A 20637-nucleotide genomic window follows, 5' to 3' on the forward strand; every position below is an offset into this window, starting at 1 on the left:
ATAAATTGGTATTAACATTTCACATGATCTTGATTCTATCCCTCTGTTAATGCAGCCTAGAACTGTGTTGGGTGTTTTGGCAGCTGCAGCACACTGCTGGCTCATATTTAAGTGACTGTCCACTAGAACTCCAAGATCCCTCTCATAGCTACTACTATTGAGCCAAGTACTATCTATACTATACCTGTGCATTTGGTTTTTCTTGCCTAAATGTAGAACCTTACTTTTTTCACCAATGACTTTCATTTTGTTAGTTAGCGCCCAATCTTCAAGTCTGTCAAGCTCCTTCTGTATCTTAAGCCTATCTTCTTGGCTATTCCTGCCAGCTTGGTGTTGTCTGCAAATTTGATGAGTTTCCCATCTATCCCCTCATCCAAATCATTGATGTGGATGTTGAGGAGTACTGGGCCTAAAACAGAGCTTTGGGGTACCCCACTGCATACTTCCTTCCATGTAGATGCAGTTCCATTGAGGACTACATGTTGAGTGCAGTTAGTCAGCCAGTTACGAATCCATCTGGTAGTGATGCTGCCTAACCCACATTATTCTATCTTATCATGTAGTAGGTTGTGGTCTTACTGAAGTCCAAGTAAATTATATCCATAGCATTCCTCTGATCCACTAATTTTGTCATTTTGTCAAAGAATACAATAAGATTTGTCTGGTGTGATATGTTTTTGACAAACCCATGTTGGCTTTTGGTTATGACTTTATCTCTAGGTATTTGTTGCTTATCTTTTCCAGAATCTTCCCTGGTATCGAGGTCAGGCTGATAGGTTTGTAGTTTCCTGAATCTATTTTTTTTTTCTTTTTTGAGAATGGAAGCTACATCAGCAAGCCTTAGTTTATTTTGAGCCTTAGCTTTCCTCACTTCATGTCTGCAGGTTCGGGTTTTTCACTGATATGTTATGTGCCTTAGTTATGTGCCCCTCTTTCCACTTTCTATACTTGTCATTTTTGTCTTTCAATTTATCAGATCCCAAACATAGTGAAATTAGTATGTAGCTGTAAATAATGAAAAATGATTATAGATGGGGAACAAATGTACATATATATTAATTCAATTCTAATGCTTCCCAACTCCAACTGACTCAAATATACCATCTATGTTGTGCCAGTTAATACAGATCATGGTTCCGATCAATGATGGCAAAATTGTAGATTTCCAATTCTTTCTGTGATGTGTTCTTTAACCTGAAATCAAGATATTTATGTTGTGTTTTCTGAATATGAAATTGGGAAAGTAATTAAGGTTTATTATTTCAAATAAGTGTGATGTACAATGATATGAACTTCAATACATGAGCCCTAACCTAGTATCAATGATAATGTTTTATCATTGTATCATTGTACTGCAAGTATATTTTTTGCAGTAGGGTTTCTTTGTGTGCTGGCACAATTAGTGATATCCCAAAGATGTTTTTTTCAAAAGGCAACTGGACTTTGTTGTACCTTGAAGATATTTTGCTTCTTCAATTCACTTCTTGGATAAGAAGCAAAATGTCTTTGAGGAAAAAACAAAGTCCAATTGCCTTTTGAAAAAGCACCTTTGGGACAACCATGATCTGGATGACTGGGAATCTCCATAAACACAGCTATTGATACCTACATTGGCACTACCCATCAAGAAAGATAAAGAGCAGCTCTCACCATAGAGACTTTCCTATGAATACCAGACCAACCTAAGTCTTTTATAGGACACTGAGATATAACGGGCAAGAAGGGTTTGTGACTGTTCACAGAAAAAGTTAGATTTTTTTTTATTGCAATTCCCAACTTCTCTGCTAGTGTTGGTTTTGGCAGGCACGGAGGGAAGATGTACCTGACACAGCTGGAGAACACCAGGCAGTGGGGATAAACTTCACTGTGTGTTGTGTCTGTTATTTTTCTAACTATTCCCAGAAGGAATGTCATATCTACTTTGCTGTTCATCAGATCACCCCATTGGGCATGAGAACTTCAAACTACTTACAGCAAAACAATTAAATTACATAGGCTGAGTGCATGGAGGCTAAGAGTCATACCACAATACAGATTTGCAACATCACATTTGCAGCTTGATTTGAAATTGTTATACACATTTGTTGCATCTCTTTATTACTATTTCAATCAGATAAATCATCTAACCTAATATATATTAGGATTGAGATAGAGGGCTTGCAAGAATTTATGAGAATGGTGTGTGGCAAACTGACCTGAATGAAATATGATTTGCAAACCATTTACTGTAGCCCACAGTCTGCAAGAGATAGTACAGTATGCCATTACAAGGAGCCATGATGCCCCAAATTGAATCATGAAGCCACGAACACATAATTCTGGTGCCCCATCACCAGAAATTGGAAGAACAAGAATAAACATGGACAGAAGAAAACAGTACATGGCCAGTAAAATGCAAGAAGAAACATTTTGTCACATGGAAGTCATGCCCTCTTGAGGGGGTGGATGTGAAACCCAGAATTTGTAAAACAATCAGGAATAACGCTTCACATTTTACAATAAGACTTAATCTTGCAACGTTACGTAGCAGCGAATTAAACATGCACAGTAGTTTCAGAGAAAGGCTAAAATCGTCAAAGAAAGGCCCAAGAAATAAGAGCTGCCTGGAAGGATAGTTCCCCCCCCCAAACAAGACCAAGAGATGCGGGTGATGACGACTAAATGGTTCTGGCCTGGAAACTGAGTAAGAGAAGTGGCTACATTCTCAAAGCGTGAAAGGCAGGTTCAGTAGCTGCCAACATTTCCACCTGTAGCAAGGGTGCAAACTAGCTACTAGCTAGCTAGCCATCCCAAAGATTCGCAACCATGGGCACCAATTGTTGGAGGGCGATGAGAACTGGAGCCGATGACCTGAGGTAGTGGACCCGGCAAAAGGAAAGCAAACTCTCACTGAAGAAGGGGAACTAGCCCGGGGGGAAACCCTAAACCCGTTGCGCAATCGAAGGACGATAACAGCAAGCAAGGCCGTAGAGGACCGAAGGCGGGAAGGCCAGAAGGAGCTGCTAAAAACCGAGCCGAAAAAACTTCGCGGGATCAGATGTTGAACACGGGGTTGGAGTGGGGGCGGGAGGGGGAGAGAAAGAGACGGCGCAAGAGCTTCAATTTCGAAGACGGGCCAAAGGCAGCGTCTCCCCACTCGGGTCCAAGGGAGGGCGGGAGAAGCAGATGGGGACTGACTGGGGGCGCGCTGCGGGAAGACAGGTTAGGCGAGGGGGGGCGGGGCCGGCGCAGAGGCGGCTGCAGCTGCGACTACTGCTGCTGCTCCCGCTGCCGCCGCCACTCGCGTGGGGACGCCCCTCCCCCGCGCTGGGCGGCCGCGTCCGTGTCCGCAGGGATCCGACTGCCTGTTCTGGGACCTGGTGGCTGGTGCGGAGATTGGTTAGCGGGGGCGGGCAAGGTGCCTTTTGATTGGCGGGCGCCGCAGAGCGGACAGCCGAGGAGAGCGCCATGATTGGCTGCCGACGAGGAAGCAGGAAGGGAGGACGGAGCGGAGCTGGGGCTCGATGCTGCCGCTGCCGCTTTCGGGGGAGTTAGAGCACAGCGGCGGCGTTGGAGGCAGCGGCGAGGACGACGGAGCAGGGGAGGTGAGGGCACAGCGGCGCAGGGCAGGAGCGTTTTCCCGCGGCCGAGCAGCCGCCACCGCCCCCTCCGGCCTTGCGCGCGCGGGCCCCAGAAGGGGGCGCGCCTCCTGTCCCCATCCTGTAGCCGGGCGGCGACGCGGAGGAGGAGGCGGCAGCGGCGCTGCTGTTGCTGCTGCTGCTGCTGACGCAGCAGCGTGGAGCCCGGGACTCGGGCGCCCCGGGGCGTTCCAGTCGCCCGATCCTAGCCCGGCTGGGGCCTTCGCCTACCCTGGGTGGGCCCCACGAAGTCAAACGGTAGTGGCAGTAGAAGCCACGACGACGGAGCAACCCGCGAGCGCCCCGGTGAGTGAGCCAGGGACTTGGCCAGCCCGTCAGTCAGTCCGCACCGGCCGGCAGCGCGATGGGGCTCCGCCCGCCGCCAGCCTTGAAAGCTCGCGTGGTGGGGCGGGGAGGGCGCCGCGACGGGGAACTTGCGGGGTGCGGGCGGGTAATGGGAACAGGTGCCGCCGCCGCGGCTGGGGTAGGGGTAGGGGCAAGTGGTAGGGGTGGGTGGGTGGCCGGGGGGAAGGAAGCGGAGGGGGCGCGGCTTTTGCGGGACGCCCCCTCCTACGAGCCGGCGCGCTGGCTTCAACGGGCCGCCCCCGGGAAGTTTCTGCCAGGATCCGGTTAGTGCTGGCCCCTGGGCCGCCGAGGACGGAGAATCGAGGTTTTAAGCGTGGAGCCCTCCAGCTCGGGGGCGCCCCGGTCCCCTGCGCTGCCTCATGTCGGTCCGCCTCTCCTCGTGTCATGGTGGGTGGGTAAGCGGTTGGGCTGGCTGCTCCTCGGTTTCCTCTCCTCTCCCCCCCCCCGGAGATTGGTGTCTTGGCGCTGAAGATTCCCAGTTCCCGAAGGGCGCCGTGACCCGTCGGGAAGTCCTACGCCTGATCTGAAGGGCCCTCCGGGCCGCTCCATCTCATTCCCCCTCCCATCACCCGCGGCCGCCAGAGAGCAGCGAGGAAATGGCCCCGGGTGGCAGGTGGGCTGAGCCTTGACTCTGATTCCCCGGTGTCTACTTGGATCATATTAAGGCTCCTGCCCTTCTCCCTGGGATTACCTTTGGGTCTGAAGTTATGTAACAAACCCATTAACTTTTACAATAGCGCCGGGGGGGGGAGAGCCCTTTTTTAAAACAATCTGGGCCGAGGCAGGAACCGAATCTATGGGATTAGGGTTTGAGCTTCTTGTTGTGGCTATTTTTCTGTTTTCCTTTCTTGGTGGCTCGCCTGTCTTTGAATAGTATTGCCAGATCGGATGCTTTCCCAATTCGGCAGGTCAAGTCTATTGTAGGGGATTTGGGGAAGGGATAATGAGGCAGGGAGACAGAATCTTTAAAATAGTATATGGGAAGCAGAGAAACCAGTCTTGACACCTAGTTTAAGGTTTTCTAAGAAGAGGAACTTGGAGCTAGCTCCAGAAAGAAAGGTGAAGCTTTAAACTGTTCTTTAAAAGGGGTGTGTATATTTCTGTATGCATATGTGATATGAGCTGTAGAAATACAATTCTGAAGTATTTTTCTCTAGAAACAGGCAAATAGTTAACAACTTGACTCTGCTCTAAGAGAAATGTATCTGTGGAGTAAAGTAATGCAGTATAAGCATTTGAAAATATTGAAATATTGAAGGAAGGTTTGGGGATCATGATGACAATACTAAACCCAAAATGATACCAGAAAACACTGATAGAGAATGATTTTGCCAGTGATTCAAGAAAGATTTTTTTTTTAAAAAAAAAACTATTTAGTATTCTCCACTGTACTATGCTTATGACATCAGCCAGAATCTCATCTTTTAAACTGCTTTAGTTGCAGATTTAGGCATACTAACCTGGGAAGGAGTGCTTTGTATAGGAATAGTTGTTTAGTTTTCACTCTGAAGTGTTTTTTCTTTCCACTAATGGTGTTTTATCACTATTTACAAACGTATATTCATCCTGCTTTGAATGCCACTGCATTATTTCAAGTAGTCATGTTTTGCTCACAATCATTAATATGCAATCAGTTGTTTTGAAGGAAAAGGCAACCCTTATCCTTGCAGCAGCAAGCAAAAAATATGGACTAGTCAACCTCCGTTTCAATATGCCAGCTGGAAATATGCCACAGGAAAATATGGCTACATTTTAATTTGATGGCAATGAGGATGCTTTCCTTTCATTCATATATATGTATGTATGTATGTATGTATATATATATATATATATTACAGACAGGAAAGGTTGAAATACAAGCAAGCTTTCCCCAAAAATATAAGAAATGCTGGGGGAGCTGAGCAAGTTACACTGCACTTCATGTGGACCATGTCTCTGAAAAATGACATGCAGGCATCAAAGAAAGTTTGAAATGAAATTGGTTATATGCAAATAAAATGTATAATGAGTTTCAAAATATAATACCAAATCAGTTTCATATCGAAGATGTGAAGGAGGCTTAGTTACTGTAAAACATGTGAAATATATTTGGGAATTTCTTCTAGTGGTTCTTGAGGGTTTTAGAATAATACTTAGAAAATGTTTGGGGTATTTTAATTTCAATTTTAAGAAATTATGGTTGGAGATTAACTAACTTTTGGAGAAAAAGGCGTGTGGAAAACTCTGGGAAGAAAAATATATTTGGTATCCATGTATGTCAATTGTGGTTAAAACAAGACATTTCAGAAACTGCAAAGTGGCATGTCAAACCTTCTGTTTCAGCTGCTTGCCTTGAGTTGACAAAGCTGCTTGCCTAAGAGAAAAAAAACCCATAGGACAGAGATGTTTTTTTCTCACTGCTGTATTTTGCCTTAACTGTGGAAGGATTATATTGAGAGTCAGTAAAAAAAAACAAAGATTGGCATTGTATTTGCTTACTGATTTCCATGTCTGTAGATCACATGGAAGGCAGGGGCAGGTTGTTGATTTCTGTAGCAAGGAAGTTATTTCTATGAATTCTTCTTTGATGATGGTGTTAAAGGGAGCAGGCAGCAGAATTTATGAGATTAAGAAATTGATTGTTGCTTTTTATTTATCTGCAGTATTTACATTTGCTTCCTGAATACTTCCAAGGCAGAGAACATTTTCTTATTCTTTTTAAGAATGTTTCTTTTTATTATTGTTGGAACTAAGGTATATCTGAATAAGTTTGTTTAAGGGATGAAGAACTAAGTTTGTATCTGAAACTTGAGCTTACCGGTACGTATTGCCCATCCCTAATTTCTCCAGGTGTTTTTACTTATAGGATAATACCAAGATGCCATATAAATCCTGTAAATTGAATTGCAGAATCCTGAGTATCGTAAACAATGCAATGTAAAAATGTTTCTATGACATTCCAGTATGATTTCTGGAGAGCCCTTGTAGAATTATAGTACTTCAGACAATATCTTGCATCTCAGTAGGACAAAATATGTATTTTTGGGGTATTTCTACTGTGTATTATTTGCAACCTGATCTCACAGGAGCTACTGTGGAAACGCTTATGTTTTTATGTATTAAAAATGAGTCTGCATATATTTTAACTATATAGCACTTTGTGGCTGATGATAACCCTCTTGTCATCAAATGTGTGTGTTCCATATTGTAAAAGATACTTGGAATTTCTTGGGAATGGGAAAAGGATGGGTAGTATTAGAGGTACAATAGTTTCTCCATTAGGTGATTGTACTTGCTTACAGCCTAGCAGAAGAGCTACTGTAGACATAGACAGAAGCAGCAGAAAGGACTAGTAAAAGATGGAAATTGAGGGAAAGATAACTTTAAATCTACAGAATGAAGAATATTGGAGAAACTTTTGGTGAGATTATAGGGTTCTTCAGGTAGCTATCAAGGGGCAGTTTCTTGTAATGTCTGAGTTTGTCATAATAAATATGATTTCATCCAGCAGACAAACAATGCTGTACGTGATTGTTATTATTATGCTAAATTGCGATGAAGTAAAGTATCTTAATTTATGTAGGAAGCTGTGTGGCAGCTTAACTGTCATGCCAGTTTTGATGAAGAATTAATTTACTACTGTTTAAGTCTGTCTTTTTTAACATATATAATTTATATATATTTTCCCTGATTTGATAATCTGCAGATAATTTACTTATGTCTAATTCCATCTTGATCCATAGTTCTTTTGCTATGCGCAGGTATTCATGGTCATCAAGGATATAAATCATGAATAAAACTCATAAGGAAGGTTCAAAGGATGTTGTGTTACGGATAACAGTTTTTAGGTGTTAACTTCTTGTCTGCATCATCTCCCCAAATAAGTACTTGGAAAAGATGGCCAGGAATTAGACTTTATATTACTTAGGAAGTTAAACAAATCCTATAAGAATGGTAAATGTCTTCTGTATGGCTAGCAATAAAACTGCCACGTATCGTAGTCTCCAGAAGACAAGCTGAACTCAAAGGTTTTTGAGCTTTTTTCTTTTTTTAACAGCATTTGGTTGTTATATTTTAAATAAAAATGTAATGCATCTATCCTGAAAGAAGCCTTCAATGAAGGACAGTATGGTGTCCTGAGGAGAGCAAGTCTTAGCCATTATCTATTATTTTCTCCCACAGCAGAACAGAATTAGTTTCCCCAGCAAATGGGGAAAATGAAAAGGGGAATTTAAGGCCTTTTCTAGCAATTGGTGGGATGTGAAACAGTGCTGTCCATTGAATGTTAGGAACAATTTGGAGTGAATAAATAAAGTGCTGCATGAGAACTTATTTTGCTTTCTTTGTAACTGCCCTGCATAGTTAGTCAAGAAAATCTCTGGGTTCCATAGGGATTTGTGTGTTGCTTCTTGAAAAGGTTCTTTTAGCACCTTGAATCATGTATTTTCCCCCTCTAACCTTGGAAATTGCCTTAAGGAAGTTCTGCCTTGAAAGTTGTTATAAGAATATTTCAAATAAATAAATCCACTAATGAGCTAATGACTGAGTGGAGATTAGGACTAGAATTTCAGCTGCTCACTTGATATCAGTAAGTTATGATAAACTGAAGAGAGTTGAAGTGGCACATTTGTGCCACATTCAGAGACTTTCTTAAAATACTAATTTTTCTCAGGCTGATTTCAAACAAAAACATGTTCCTTTTTTCAAAAGAATTTGATAATTTGTCATAAATGAGTTACTGCAAGGTCTAGAGGAATTGGCCTCCTCTTCCTTTCTCCCTCCCCTCCCTAAATTATCCATCAGCATTGGTCATTTATTTCCTCTGGATTCTTTGATCTAGTTAAGTACCTGGCAGTAGCCTTGTAAAGCAAAGAGAAAACTAATATGTTTACCAAAATTTACTGGCTTGTTGAATAGATTTATTTAAATATAGATAAAACCTTGCCCAGCATTCTGATTGAAGAGATGCATTAATCTCTCTGAGCAAGGTCTGCAATATTATTTATTTTGGTACTTTTTAAGAGGCCTTCATTGAGACAAACATTATGTCTGATGAATTTGACTACTGAGACAGTTAAATAAAAATTTTAAGAAGATTTTTCTGTACTCTGTTTTAAAACATAATTGAATTAACTTATGACATAAATTCAAGTTTGATTCCTTGACCTAAAACACAGTTAAAAGTTCTAGATACTAAAAGGGATGTGATCCCTATATTTTCTTCATCTAAGATGGACATTTCTGACACTTATTTCTATTATAAATTTCCCTTTTCCTTTCTCCTCATATTTTCTTGGCAAAAATATCTCCATTTAATATGTCTTTATAGCTTGTGTTTGTAGGTTATTGGCTGTAAAGCCCCATTGCCCTTTAGCTTATGCAGCTGTACTGGCTATATTCCTGCACAGTGCCATGCCAGAATTTAACTATGAATGGTTGACCAAGCTCTAGTGGACTGGATTGCATATAGTGCTAACCCATAATGGGTGAATTTGCACAACAGTCTAATCCAAATACATTATGGTTTAGCTTTTAATGTAAACTAGGCCTATACTAATGAAATCAAGGTAACTTTTAAAGAGAACTACTTTGCTACAGGAAACCTATTACTAAATTTTCAGCTCTCTACAATATACCTTAAAGGCTGGCCATTTAGGAACAGAAGACTCTGCCCTACACTGAGGCAGACTTCTTAATCTGTCTGATCTAGTTCTTTCCATGTTGAGTGACAGCTGCTTACCAAAGTTTCCAACAGGATCTTTCCTAGTCTTTGTTATACATACCAGATCTTTGTAGAAAATCTGTTCTGAGCTGCAGCACTAAAATTGTAAATGTTTGAGCAAAACATTTAAAAAAATGCTTCATAAATGTAACAAAGTCTTTGGTACAAAATAACACCAAAGTCCTATGCAAGATTTATATGATTCCTTGAAAGTTGTCCTTGTCTGTTTCCACCTGTATGTATATGATTGTTTCATTGGCAGTCCCAGGGGAAGTGTCGATTGTTTGCATAGATGTATGCATGCACAATCGGGACATGCTTTGATGTAGTAGCACAAGCTTTATAGGAATGCAGCTGTTTTATTAGTTCAAAGAATACCTTGCATACCCATATTATTTATTTCATCCCATCCCTTCCCTAAATTATAGATGAATTGTATGTAATCTGAATAGGAAGTTACATCTTATTCTATGCAATAAATTGGGTAAGTGCCCAGGTTCAAGCTTACTCTGTATCATTATTTGCTCCTCCCTTATTGCATTGGCTGGTTATTATCTGATGGCCCTTTTCCAGAGGTAAGAGTCATCCTGTGACCAATTTGCTTGACATTTGTTTACTTATATTTTTGGCTGCCTAACTCCAGTAGACTTCAGTGGTAAAGTTGCTCAAATTCACTGTTGTCTGGATTCTGTGGTGACTAGACACCATCTTGTTTGGTTACTTGGGTTTCTTTTTGGTCTGCTACTGCCAAGGAAATTGATAAGGTGCACTCTAGGATATCTGCAAGTCCCTTTGACTCTTTTGGGCTGCTGGGGAGGTAATAGGTCTGTGGTCTGGGAGATTGTGAACACCTCCCTTGCATTTGGAGCTGCCACCAAATCATGTCCTGGTAGCTGGAAGCTGTGCATTGGAGAAAGCAGACTCATATTGTTCTACAGCAGTGTTACTTAAGTACACCAGGGTTTCTTTATATATCCCTGTTTTGTCTGTAGATGGGGTTGCACTGGCTTTGAAGGAGTAAGTCAATGACTTGGGAAGCTACCTAGACTCATGGGTCCTGCTGGATCAGCAGGTTGAAGCCACATCCTGGGAGGCCTTTGTCCAACTTTAGATAAAGCCTCTGGTGCACTTTTACTTCAGAAGACCTGACTTCCGTGGCTCACACCTTCCATCACCACCCAACTAGACTACTGCAACATGCTGTATATGGGGCTGCTTCTAATTTGGGGCTGCAGACTACCACCCAAAAACAGTTGGTGCTGGTTTTTACTTAAAAAGCCCTATATGGCTTGGTTACCATTTCAGTCATGCCAGGAAAACCAGAGGGCTGATCCATTATTTTCTACAGATTAGCAGAGCAAAGTCCAAAAGTCTTTTTCAGTGATGGGGCTGGCCCATCAGTTGTCTGTCTTCTAATAAAAGCTGTAGGCAGAGCTTTCCTGGCAACCTCTTGGGGATCTGATGCTATTGCACTATGGTTGAGGTTTTATTTGTTACATCTTTATCTTTTATTCAATATTCTTATTTTGTGAGCCACCAAAATGCTCTGATTTTGGCTGGATTCCATAAATAGATGATTTTATCTAAGATATTTTAGTTACTATTAACTGGCTAGTGCTGCTGATAAAAGTTTTTGAACAGGGCAGATGTCGTTAGGCTTGTATTCTCCTTGTGGATGATATCAAGATATAAACTGTTTTATATGAGTTGTTGATGTAAATTAATATATGGGGGAGATAGCCTTGAATAAAACTCACAGCTGCTAAATCTAGCCCAGTGGTTCTCAAACTTTCTAATGCCGTGACCCCATAATACAGTTCCCCATGTTGTGGTGACCCCCAACCACTTATACATCACCGGGTGCCAGGGGTGTGGCCAAAGAAAAGGGGGGGGGAAATGGCGGACAGCCTTGTTTGGCGACCCCCGTGAAATGGTCGTTCGACCCCAAATGGGGTCCCGACCCACAGGTTGAGAACCACTGATCTAGCCCCCTGCAGCCTTGTTATTCTTTAGTGTTCATTATTTGATGCTGCTTATATATCAGTTTAAATTTATATTATAATAAATGAATGATTAAGAACATACATTTTTCAGGTATGAGTGAGATGTATTTAAGTACTGATTTCCTACCCCTAGCAATAATTAGAAGCAAAACAAATAAGCAAAATAACTGGTTAGCTTACATTGGACATGCACTGTAGGTTATCAGTTGATCTTGCACATTATACATAGCTAATAAGGGTTAATGAAAAAGAATAAGCTTCATCAGTTTTGTTCATCAAGTGGAGCACACCGAGATGGCCAATTTGGATTAACTTCTGCATGGTGTATTTGTCATTCCCCATCTTCCCACCACTTTGCTGTAAAGATCCAGATAAACAAAAGTTGCAGCAAGGCTACCATGGGAACAAATTCCAGTTTCAGTTGATCAGTTGAGCTAATTGAAACTCACAACATAGACATGTGCATAACTATAATTCAAGTATATTATATTAAACCAAATAGAAAAAAGGATAGGTTTTCCAGTTAACATTTACTTAACATGCATAAGTTTTTAGTCAGAGCAGGATAACCCTGTGTTGTTAGATTCTTTGCTCTGAAATGCTGTGGCTGCCTTGTTTTGTTTTCTAAAATAATTTTTGGTGGCTTGGATAATTTCTGCATAAATTAGTTATACTATTGATTGATGATAAATGGTTAGATTGTTTAACTGGATCAAATACTGCACTCTTTGAAAAAAGTAATTTACTTTTTGAAAATGTGATAATGTCAAATTTTTACTAAAAGTTTTTGTCCATCACATATTTATGGATGTAGGTTATTTTGTTGTAGAACACCAAATTAAATGTTTCTGAGCACTATCAGTATAAGATTTGAAAACTGATTGGTCTAAAGAATGTTGACAGTAGATCTGGTCATAAGAGAAAGAAAAATGTTAAGTATGGTTGATTCATGACTGAGATCAAGAAAAATAATACCTCGATGAAGTGTTTGGCAATATACAGTATATGTTTCAAGTTATTTAAAACTCATTTTTAGAATACACTTAAAACATACTGATGGCAAACGGAAATACTTTTGCTCCTTTGTTTGATAAAGGGTCACTTGGAGGTAGAGAGGAGACCTGTAAGCATCTTGCAGTTACATTATGCTTCAAAAGGCTTAGCTTAGAAATAGGGAAGATCTTTTCAGCTCCAAGTTAAAAAGAATGCATCAGCTTGAATTTGTCTGAATTGTAAAATGCCAAAGCCAGCTCCGTCCTTTCTCTTTTAATTCCAAAAAGGAAACGTGCTACTGGTTATCTAGGCAATGCTCTGCCAAAAATTTCAGTGTACTTTAACAAGAGCTGACCTTCTAATCATCTTCTCCTGGTTCTGAAACCAAAGCTGGAGGTTGTCACTCACCTGCAGTGGACTTCAGCATAAAGTTTGGAATTAAGGTCAAAGTCCAATGTATACTTTGCAAAATAACCTGTGTGGAGTGCAGTAGGGCTTGTTTCCTATTAACCATACAAGATATTTCATTGGAAGGTTATTATTCTGGCATCCAAAATATAAAGCAAGCAATGTCAGCTAAAATGTGTAGGCCTATGATTAGTAGGAAACAATAAATGCAGTTATCTGTTGAACAAAGAATACAAATAATGGTTTTTTGGTCAAATTTCATGTTTGAAACTAGAAAAACTATGAGATGTTGATTATTTCCAAAGAATGTTCTCTTTAGGGAGAACTTCTTATTAAACTTAATTCCTAATTATATGCTTATGTAAAAGATTGAAAAAGATTAATTGATAAATTAGGTATGGATCCAACATTTATACAAGCTTCTACCTAATGCCAAGCCTAGAACTATTACAAATTATGTCAAGATATGTTATTTGGCAAAAAAGTATATTAATACATGAAAATTCCCCCCAAGCAATTAAAAATAAGAAATTGGTTGTATAAACATAGCTTTGGTCTAACCTCAAATTATATGTGCATATGAGAAAGCCCCCTGTGTTCAGGACATATAAAGTTAAAAGGTAAAAATCAAAGGGGATGCATTAAACCTTGGTGAGTCAATGCACCCCTTTTGACTTCTAAAAATTCCCCCAAATTTGTTTGACCTCACATTGCCACCTAACATAGCGCTTGCACACCTCAGAAGTCAAAATGCCCTTCCATAATGATACATGCTGTTTTCTTAGATGGCACATGGATAATTTTTAAAGTTTGTAAAGCTGTACAGTTTTAGAGAATTGAATAGAGCCATTTCTATTTATCTTACAAAGCCATGCACATCCCGATTTGTATTGAAATCAAATTGCTCAATATGTTTAACAGTCAAGTATTAAATTACACCCAAACATGGCACTCAGAAATGTAAAGTCTTTTCTGCCTTATAACTCTAAGCCAAGATTCTAAAGAATCATTTCTAATTCCAGTAGGTGTTTGTAACACACTGCTTAGAAATGCCAATCCAGTCTTCTGTTGAAGCATGGCGTAAGCATTTTATTTGAAAGCATCAAAGTTACTGTACACAAATAAAAGGTGGTGGGGAGGTGACAAAAAAGAGCTCCTAGAAGTAAATAGCAGGAATTCTGGTGTAAGAGAAAATAACAAACTGTATTTATTTGATGCTTACGTCATATTGTCTCACCACTGTGTATGTATGTCTGTATACCTTTACCCACATAAAAGTATATTAAAAGTGATCAGTAATCTGTTTATTCTGCTATTCTGATCAAAGCTGTTTTCTGTCTGGTAAAAACTTGTTAATTTAAGACAATAGTGGTTTAAAGGTATGTATTATTGGGAAGCAATTTCACTGTATGCTCATCTTTTGAAAACTTTTATTTGCAGAAACACTTTCTGTGACGGCCTATTTGTTTACCCTGTGACATGGGCCGCCAAAAGATTTTACAAATAAATAAATAGAGTAATCTGTGTATTTATTTCATGATGCCATGGCATTTTGGCTGATGTAGTTGCTAAGTATTCTAAATGGAAGCAGCATAATACTGAAAAAAGATAGATGCTCCTGTTAAAAACATTTAGGCTAAACTGAAGAGAAGACACTATGAAATCAGTACTCTTCTTGATAGCTACCAGAATATCCTCATCATGAATGCCTTATGAGGACTACTTCATCACCCCAAGGGCCAAATCCCAAACTTTGACAGAACTGATACTCAAATCTGTAGTAAATGAAGAACATTGTGAGCAATATAATATACCATTAAACAAAAATTGATTAAATAAAACTATATTTACCATAAAGCAAAGATACTTTTTAAAAGACCCATGAAACAATTATTCTCCAGCACAGGAGATGGAGAATCCACCAATGGGTTTAGACTGTATTCCTGCCCAATCAGATCAAGTCAGCCAGAGTTGCCACGCCTGTCCTGGACCATAGAGATCCCAGTCTTGACTTGATCTTGCCCAGGACAGATGTGCAAGTTTGGCTCTTAGGCAGGTACAGTCTCTATTGGTGGATTTTCCATTTCCCCAGTTTGCTGTGCAGTGCTGTATTCAGCACAGAATTTGGCTTCCCATTATCAAAATTTCCCTTTCTTTCCCATTCAGTAACTTCAGAATTTCCTCTCAATTCCTGACTTGGGGGGAAATACAAACTGAGTTTCTCTAAGGAAGGGGCTCCTTCCTTCTTTACCCCCCCTCCTTACCCAACCAACAATAACCTCTTTTAAAGCCCCTGACTCGTAGGATTCAACTGAGGACTAACGGCTGTTAGTCCCCAGCCAGCATTAAATCAATCCCATTGCTACCAGAGCTTGCGGCTGCGGCTCCGGTGGCTGATTCCAGCGTCGGTGGAGGAGGATTCCTTTCGCAACGTGCTCAGCCCTTCCCTCGGACAATCCCACGTTTCTGGGGCCTTTGGAGTTGCGGCTGCAATTTCTCCTGGCTTCAGTCCTTCGGCTCCGTTGGTTTCCTAACTCGGCCAGAGGTGTGCGCGAGCCAAGAGACCAGCGTTGATCAGCTGTTAGGCAGCTGATCGGAGGGACGGAAAGCTCCATTTTTCTTGCTCGATCTTCCAGATGGTCCTTTCCCCTTGCCTCAGGGAGTGTTTTTCCTCTACATCGGCCTTAATTTTTCAAACATCCTCGAACCTCGGCAGGTTTAGCTGCCCACGTCATGTGCAGCCGCCATTTTTGATCCATGTGGTCTTGGACGGATCAGCTCTACTTCAAGGGATTCAGGAGGAAGGGGCTCCTTTCTCCTCCTTTTACTGACTTCGTCCTCGGAGAAGTGCTCATTGGGGGGCGAACTAAGCAGATAGGGCAGAACGAACATCTCCACTGTTGTCGGGCAGGCCGCCATTTTGGGAGACGGCCGCCATTTTGGCAGACGGCCGCCATTTGGGGAGTCAGATAGTCCCAGTTTTCAATTGAGGTCTCCTATCCATTGATACAACAGAGCCTCCAAGCTCCCTTAGAGCACTATTTCTGATCCTGTCTAGACCTCCCAGGGTCTTTAGCCACATTTAAGATCTTACAGGTTTTCTCAATTAGCCAGGCCTCTTGGCCCCTTTTTCAGGTTTGGTGTCTCCCGGCCCCATCTTGCTCACAACAACCTTGACCCAACCAAATTATGGGGTTGCCAAATTATCAACTGGATTCCAGGCGTACCTTTCTGTACGCCTGTTATTGTACGTACAATTAGTTTTCATCTGGATTCCAGGCGCCCCCTGTAGTGCACCTGTCCTTATTCACAACAGCTCTATACGGATTCCAGATGCCCCTTGTAGTGTGTCTGTCCTTATCCGTGCAACAGCTATAGTGGATTCCAGGAGTTCCCTATCATGCGCCTGTCCTTATCCACTCAGCAGCTTAACCTGGGTTCCAGGCGTCCCCAATAGTGCGCCTGTCCTTATCCAGTGTATACTACTCTCTGATACCAGGGGTCCCCTATCGTGCTCCTCTGTTATCAGAGAATGGAGGATTCTATTCCTTCCTCAAAGGGCGTTTTTCCGTCTTCATTGGCTCCAATGAATCTTACTTCATCTGGTCTGGAGGGCACTGACAAGACTGTGGCCAAAACCAAGGTCAGAACTACTGCCAACACCTCCAAGAGAGCTGAAAAGCAGGCCAGCCGGAGACACCAAGCCCTAGAAAAGGAATTTTCAAGGGCACAGAAAATAGCCAGATTAGAAACCTCTCAAGCTGAAGGGTCGACTTTTGACCTATCCCTGGGGCCCCCAACCTCTCCCCTGGGAATATGGTCGATGGGGGAACCTTTACATTCCCCTGCACAGTGTGGGACGGGAGTATTCTCCCTATTTCCCAATCCACGGCTACACGGGCTCACCATGGGACCCCTGAGGCTACCTTTACCCCTACTGCGCCCGGACTTCGGCCAAGTGAGCCTGTTCTCCTCCCTACGGAGGACCATCTAGCCTTGTTGATTGCGCAAGCGGTAGACCACGCTCTTGAGGCCAGAGCTCAAGCTCCTAGACTAGTGGCTGTCTCTCACCTCCCTACCCATCAACCGGTTCCTGAAACCTATTACCCTCCTTCTTCCCCGTCTGGGTCCACCTGCTCTGAGGGCTCATCCCTTCGCGAACATGACATTGAACAGGGGATCCCAATGTCTGAGGATGAGGAGCCTCCTCCAGAAGCCCCTTCATTTAGCGGCCTCTTCAATCCTTTCTTCTTTGTCCCTTTGCTCCACAAGGCTACATCCACAGCCCATCTTGGGCCTGATCCTTCCTCAACATCAACCACTGTTTCCCCAGACTCGCAGGTGGACCCAAATTTCACCAAACCGGTGGTAGCTCAACACCGCATCCCCTGTCCCCCCATGTTCCTGAATGCGGTCCGAAAACAGTGGACATCTCCGGCCTCCCTCCCCCTCCCAGGTAATACTGATAAAAAAACTATACAACATGGCCAAGGATCTGGAAGAGGCCCTGGATGCGCCCACGGTAGACGAGCCATTCGGCCCCCTAGTATCTCCCACCGCCATTCCTGCAGATGTCTCTGAGGCTCTCAAAGCCGAGGACCGTAAGTGCGAACTCACCTATCGCAGGATGCATCAAGCAGCTGCATGGGCTGTTAGGGCGGCCACCTCCGCATCCTTCTTTAATAGATCCGCCCTTTGCTGACTCAGGCAGCTCCAGGCCCCCAGAGAAGGATATCCGCACCCACCAGGATCTTAGCAAGATGGTGGCAGCCACCGAGTATGCATCAGATGCCACCCTCCAAGCCACCAGAGTTTCCTCCAGGGCTATGGCGTCCAGTATCACTGGTTGCCATATGCTGAGGTTGAAGCACTGGCACGCTGATGCCAAGTCTAAGTGGCATCTATCGACAGCCCCATATCAGGGAGGTAAATTGTTTGGAGACGCTTTGAATCCTTATCTCACCGAAAATAAGGATAAGCGCAAGGTCCTTAATCACCTCCTTAAGAAATCGGACAAACGATCCAATTATTACCCGTGAAGGCAGTCCTTTCGTGCAGGGGCTAGGTATAACTACACTCAACCCATCCATTCCTTTCCGGCCAAGCAGGACAGACAGGATAGACAGCCTGACAGACAGGCAGCCAGACCTAGACAGCAATTTCAGGGCAAGCAGCCCTTTCACAGGAACGGCCGACCATTCCGCTGCTCCAGGTGACTCTCCAGCGGTTCATCCCATAGGGGGCAGACTCTCTCTTTGCCCACTAGTGGGAGGCCATCACCACAGATGCGTGGATACTAAACACTGTAGGTCACGGCCTGTCCCTAGAGTTCATTTCTAACCCTCCAAATTGATTTCTCTCTTGCCCCTACCCACGAAACCGAACAAAAAAAGACTAATGAATGAAGCCGTCCAACATCTACTAAACATACGGGCCATAGAACCGGTGCCGGCAGACCAGAGAGGTCGACGATTTTATTCCATCCTCTTTGTTGTCCCAAAGGCGTCGGGGATGGAGAGCCATTTTAGATCTCAAGGGCTTGAATTTTCATCTTGCATACCACAAATTCAACATGCAAACGCTCTGCTCCATCTTGGGAAGCGTAAGAAAAGGGGACTTCCTGACGTCTATCGACCTCACAGAGGCATACCTTCATATCCCCATCTCTCTGGCCCACCGCCGATTTCTACGGTTCGCGCACAAGGGGTGCCATTTTCAATACAGGGTACTCCTGTTTGGCCTATCATTGGCTCCCAGGGTATTTATCAAGATCCTGGCAGTTCTAGCAGCTCACTTAAGGATGGTACCAGTCAGAGTCCAATGTTACCTGGATGACATATTAATCCAGTCATCATCCACCCAGTCCGCCATTTCGGACCTTGAACTGGTGGTAAAGCTGCTCCAGGATCACGGTTTCTCGGTAAACTTCCCCAAGAGCCATATGGTTCCCACAAAGTGGCTGCTACACCTCGGGGCCATCATAGACACGGTGGAGTGCCGGGTGTATTTATCCCAAGAACACCGGGACAGCATAAGGGAGTCAGTCGTCCAATTACGCAGGGGCCGGACAGTAACGCTGGTCAGTCTCTCCCAATTGTTAGGGAAGATGATCTCGGCCATAGCGATTGTTCCGTGGTCCAGGCTCCATTCCAGGGAACTGCAGTGGTTTCTGCTCCCCTTCCAGAGGCAGAATCTCAGTGCCTCCCTATGAAGGGTGAGACTCCACCTCAGGTATTGCGCTCTCTCACGTGGTGGCTATCGCCCGCCATGCTCAGAGGGTCCTGCTTCAAGGAGCCAGATGGGATAGTGCTAATGACCGACGCCAGCTGTTCGGCTGGGGAGCGCACCTTAGCTCGCAGTGGGCACAGGGCTGTTGGTCCCGCTCAGACCTTCGTCACAACATAAATTGGCTGGAGCTATGGGCCATACATCTAGCCCTTCGCCACTTTCACAGTCTGGTGACAAGGCGTCACGTACTAGTTCTCACGGACAACGTGGCTGCCAAGGCTCATGTAAACCGACAAGGGGGTACCCAATCTCGGGGTCTATTGACCGAGGCTCTTTTACTAGGCTCCTGGGCAGAACACAGTCTGGCCTCCATCAAGGCCGATCATATTTCCAGGAAGGTGAACACTCAGGCTGACCTACTGAGCAGGACAATGGTAGATCACTCGGAATGATGCCTCCAACTGAGAGTCTTCAGAGAAATCTGTCACCGTTTTGGCCTACCCCTTCTGGACCTCTTTGTGTCCCCGATCAATGCCCAGCTACCTCGATTCTTCTCCCGGTTCCCATCCCCAGGGGCGGAACAGACGGATGCTCTTCGGAGCCCATGGCCGGAGGGTCTGCTTTATGCCTTCCCCCCTCCCTCTTCTCCCAGCGGTAATCTGCAAGCTTCTTCGGGAATGAGCAGAGATACTTCTAGTGGCCCCTTACTGGCCAAGGAGGCCTTGGTTCGCCGATCTAAGGAGCCTCTCCCTTGCAGATCCATGGTGGATTCCTCCGGACCGGGTCTCACTCAGCCAGGGGCCATCCTCCATCCGGATCCTCAATGGCTCCAGTTAGCCGTCTGGCACTTGAGCGCTCAATCTTGTCACGGGAGTTTTGCTCACCAGGGGTCATTAGGGTAATCTAGGCCTCTCGTTGCTCTTCCACAAACCGTATTTACGAGGCCACGTGGAAGAACTTTCGCTCCTGGTGCTCCGGTTGACATTTGTCACTCCCGGAGCTCACGATTCCCAACATTCTGGACTTTAGAAGGCCTGGAGAGGGCTTGGCTCCAAACACATTGCGCAGGCAGATAGCTGCTCTTTCCACAGTCCTCACCTGTGACTCCATGGGGTCCTTGGGGCATCACCCTTACTCCGCTTGTTCCTTAAGGGTGCCGCTAACACCAGACCCCAGGTACAGTACACAGGTACCCTTCTTGGGAGCTGCCACGGATCCTTCGGGCTCTGACCAAGTCGCCTTTTGAGCCCCTAAAGACGTGCGATGTTCGTTACCTGTCCCACAAGGTGGCATTTTTGGTGGCAATCACGTCAGCGCGACG

At 43.8% G+C, this 20637-nt stretch overlaps 1 protein-coding gene across 3 annotated transcripts in view; it reads left to right on the plus strand.

Annotated features, from left to right (window-relative positions):
* The first annotated feature begins 3471 nt into the window (after positions 1 to 3471).
* BAHD1 (bromo adjacent homology domain containing 1) overlaps positions 3472 to 20637 on the plus strand; it is a 106193-nt gene continuing 89027 nt past the window's right edge. The window contains exon 1 of one of the 3 annotated variants that reach the window (XM_039323833.1): positions 3472 to 3923. Coding sequence is in view for 1 of the 3 variants with exons in the window: in XM_039323832.1 (XP_039179766.1) it covers positions 4343 to 4370 (28 nt within the window). In the remaining 2 variants the exon portion in view is untranslated. Of the gene's footprint in view, positions 3924 to 4218; positions 4371 to 20637 lie in introns of those variants that run through there. The other 2 variants (XM_039323834.1, XM_039323832.1) reach the window with 2 other exon arrangements.

Source organism: Crotalus tigris, unplaced genomic scaffold (assembly GCF_016545835.1).
Source record: "Crotalus tigris isolate CLP2741 ecotype Arizona unplaced genomic scaffold, ASM1654583v1 scf7180000024285.889131, whole genome shotgun sequence".
In the NCBI taxonomy this organism is placed as follows: Eukaryota; Metazoa; Chordata; class Lepidosauria; order Squamata; family Viperidae; genus Crotalus; species Crotalus tigris.